The sequence below is a fragment of the Etheostoma cragini genome, chromosome 1 (genome assembly GCF_013103735.1).
Source record: "Etheostoma cragini isolate CJK2018 chromosome 1, CSU_Ecrag_1.0, whole genome shotgun sequence".
Taxonomy (NCBI): domain Eukaryota; kingdom Metazoa; phylum Chordata; class Actinopteri; order Perciformes; family Percidae; genus Etheostoma; species Etheostoma cragini.
This window is the reverse complement of record NC_048407.1, coordinates 33049572-33052482: the sequence shown is the minus strand read 5'-3', so window position 1 is coordinate 33052482 and position 2911 is coordinate 33049572. Positions and strand designations below refer to the sequence as shown.

At 41.1% G+C, this 2911-nt stretch overlaps 1 protein-coding gene across 1 annotated transcript in view; it reads right to left on the bottom strand.

Annotated features, from left to right (window-relative positions):
• crybgx (crystallin beta gamma X) overlaps positions 1 to 1347 on the bottom strand; it is a 7800-nt gene extending 6453 nt beyond the window's left edge. Inside the window, exons 1-2 of the mRNA XM_034866792.1 lie at positions 1078 to 1347; positions 535 to 583 (exon numbers count right to left, since the gene is read on the bottom strand). Of these exons, the coding sequence (XP_034722683.1) occupies positions 535 to 583; positions 1078 to 1121 (93 nt within the window). The 5' untranslated portion in view covers positions 1122 to 1347. The remainder of the gene's footprint in view (positions 1 to 534; positions 584 to 1077) is intronic.
• Positions 1348 to 2911: the final 1564 nt, after the last annotated feature.

Below are 2911 nucleotides of genomic sequence, written 5' to 3'. Positions count from 1 at the left end.
GTCTGACGTCCCTGTGTGTTGGTAGCTGTGTTTCTTGGGACTGAGCCAGGCTAGCTGTTTCCCCATGCTTCCAGTCTTTATGCTAAGCTACACAGCTTTAAAAGGAGCTGGACTCAACATTCAGCACATTAATATAGCAAACTAATATTTATGTAAAGATATAGTAAAGTAAAGGCGTCCTGAGCTGAGAACGAAGTCCCACTCCCTCTGTGTGTGTCTGAGTTTCTCTGTTCTTTGCATGTGAACCTAAAAAATAACGTACTTCACGAATTGGGGAACAGGTTATGAGAGCTATGTGGAGGCAATACCAGCTAGCTGGTTTTTATTTTCCAGTGTTAAGCCCCTTTAAGTAAAAAAAAAAAAATTGAAGACCAATATTCTACATTTACCAAGAACTGAAAACGAGTTATGTTAATTTACGCTCACATTTCAATTGAGTAAAGGCAAAAGAAGTTTCACTTAGAAACTTCATCTTTTTGAAACAACATGATGCTTTAACAAAGAGACAACTCATGACATAAATACAGGACTCACCCTCCCCCCGGACCCGTAGAAGGCACGTTGGAGCACAGACCCCAGCTTGCTGCAGATATAGAAGTATTTATATGAATGATTACACCCCAAACATGCTTCTCAATAATGAAATCTGACGATAGACCAATCCCAAAGAAACTTTAGAAACAAATGTCGGTGTGTTAAGGCAAAATGGAAGACCAGAGTCACTGAAAATGTCACTACTTATGTCATTTTGAGCATGAAACATCGTAGTGTTACATAATCAACTGACACAGATTTAGAAGCAGTGTTGTGCTTCAGGTTTTTTCAAATTAAAATCATCAACTTGCACCTGAACTTTTACAGTATGTGTGCCTTTCTCCTGCAATGATCCCATCACAAAATCAGGTGATTTGGGGAAACTGGTGTGGGAGGGAGGCGTCCCAGAGAGAGAAAGAGCAGAGCATGAGAACCAGCAAGGAGCGTGGAGCCACTAGACCCACCCCACCTCCAAAACGCTTGACTGGGGGGGGGGTCTGACTCTGTGGGCCCCCTGGCTGGTGCACGGCGCTCTCAACATACCTTGTTTGTTGGGCTAATCCTGGGACCTTAGTGAAGATGTTCATGTCAGCTCTGCGACGCAACAAGAAAGCCCCTTAAATACAGCAAGGTGGGGGGGGCGCCAGGTACTGGAAAGATCAGAGGCTTCTGCAGCAGGCGCCGGGGCCCCTGGACGCCATTCATATGCTAAACACACAACAGCGCTCATGTTGTCTTCTCTGTCATCCCACAGACACACACACACATACACACACACACACACGCACACATACACACACACATGAGCTGGAAACACTGCAAGCGCACGCAGAGCACAAAAATAGCAAACAAACACACACACGGTGGGCAAAAGAAATGGATGTGTGTATGCAAATATGCAAACACAACAAGCAGAGAGAAGAAAGTTTTTGCACACACACACACACACACACACACACACACACACACACACGCGTAACGTGAGAGTGCAGTGCCAACAGTTTGGGCTTTGAACAATTCAGCATTTTAACAACAATGGCGTGTAAACAATGAGCCTTATGACAGTGGTTGTGTTCATGTGTTCATGTGTCCATGCTTTGTGCGCCCCAGCACCCCGTTCACTGTAGAGGTCGTGACCCCGAGGGCGGCTGACAGGACCTCCATGAACCTGGACGCACACAGTAGACTTCTGACAGTCCCACTTCCACTAAACCTATTTTATATCAAACGTTTAAACGCTAATAATTAACTCCTCAGAATCAATCTTTGTGATCTAATGTCGAATATGAAATCCCCAAATAGATCTTTTAACCCTTGTGTTGTCCTCGGGTCACATTTGACCCGTTTTTTTAATTTGTAATATCAGGAACTTGGCTTTCTTTCAACAATATTGCCTAGAAATAACATGGATGCCATGCAATGTTATTCGGGTAAAAATGAATGATTGCTTTCACTGAAATGAATTCTGGTTTTATTGAATTGTATGGTATTTTAAAAAAGTGACCAAAACCTTGGAAAAAAGTGCCAATTTTTTTTTCTTAATTACAACTTATGTGCGAGTCAATTCAAGTTTCAGTTTTCTCAGTGTCTCAATCAGATTATGAAAATAGCTCAATAAAATGCACAAAATCATTAGAGTTCGCCCTCTATGCCGGCAACGACAGCTGATAGCAAAGGGAGAAACTGTTTTTTAAAAGTTGGGTTGTGACTCTGTGATTGGCCCTTGGCATCTGTGTACGATTCTGATTGGTTAAGCAGGAAGGTGAACGCCTCCACCAGCTGATTCCATTTAGGAAGAGAGCATTGATTAAATGAATCTACGCGGAGCTACATTTAAATCAGGAGAATAGTTGCAGATATGCGACAGTTATACACAACAACAACAAAAAAGTCGATTTATTAGGATAACAGCTGGATTGATTTAGGAGTGCACTGATTAAAAGTTAGGTCTTCAAGAAAGAACTTACGCTGAGCTACATTAGTTGACAACTAATGGATTAATCTTTGCAGCTCCACACATCCACAAAGGTCCCGTGTGAGGTCCTCATGCAGTGTGAGATCTCTAATCTTCGGTGCATCTTTAACCCTCGTGTTGTCTTCCCGTCCAAACTGAAAATCAACACTTTTGTTGACACTTTTTATCGATGTTTGCAATTTTTTCTTAAGATTTTGTCCAGTTTTGTTAACACTTTTGACATGTTTTTTCCCAATGTTTGTCACTTTTTTTGACATCTCAACACTACATAACACTAACTTATTAACTTTAGTTTTACAGTTATTTTTGAATTTATGTTCAATTAACCTAATTTATTGGAAATTATACCTAATGTTTGAGTTAGAAAAGCAGAAATTAGGAATTATTGAGACTAAAATTAAA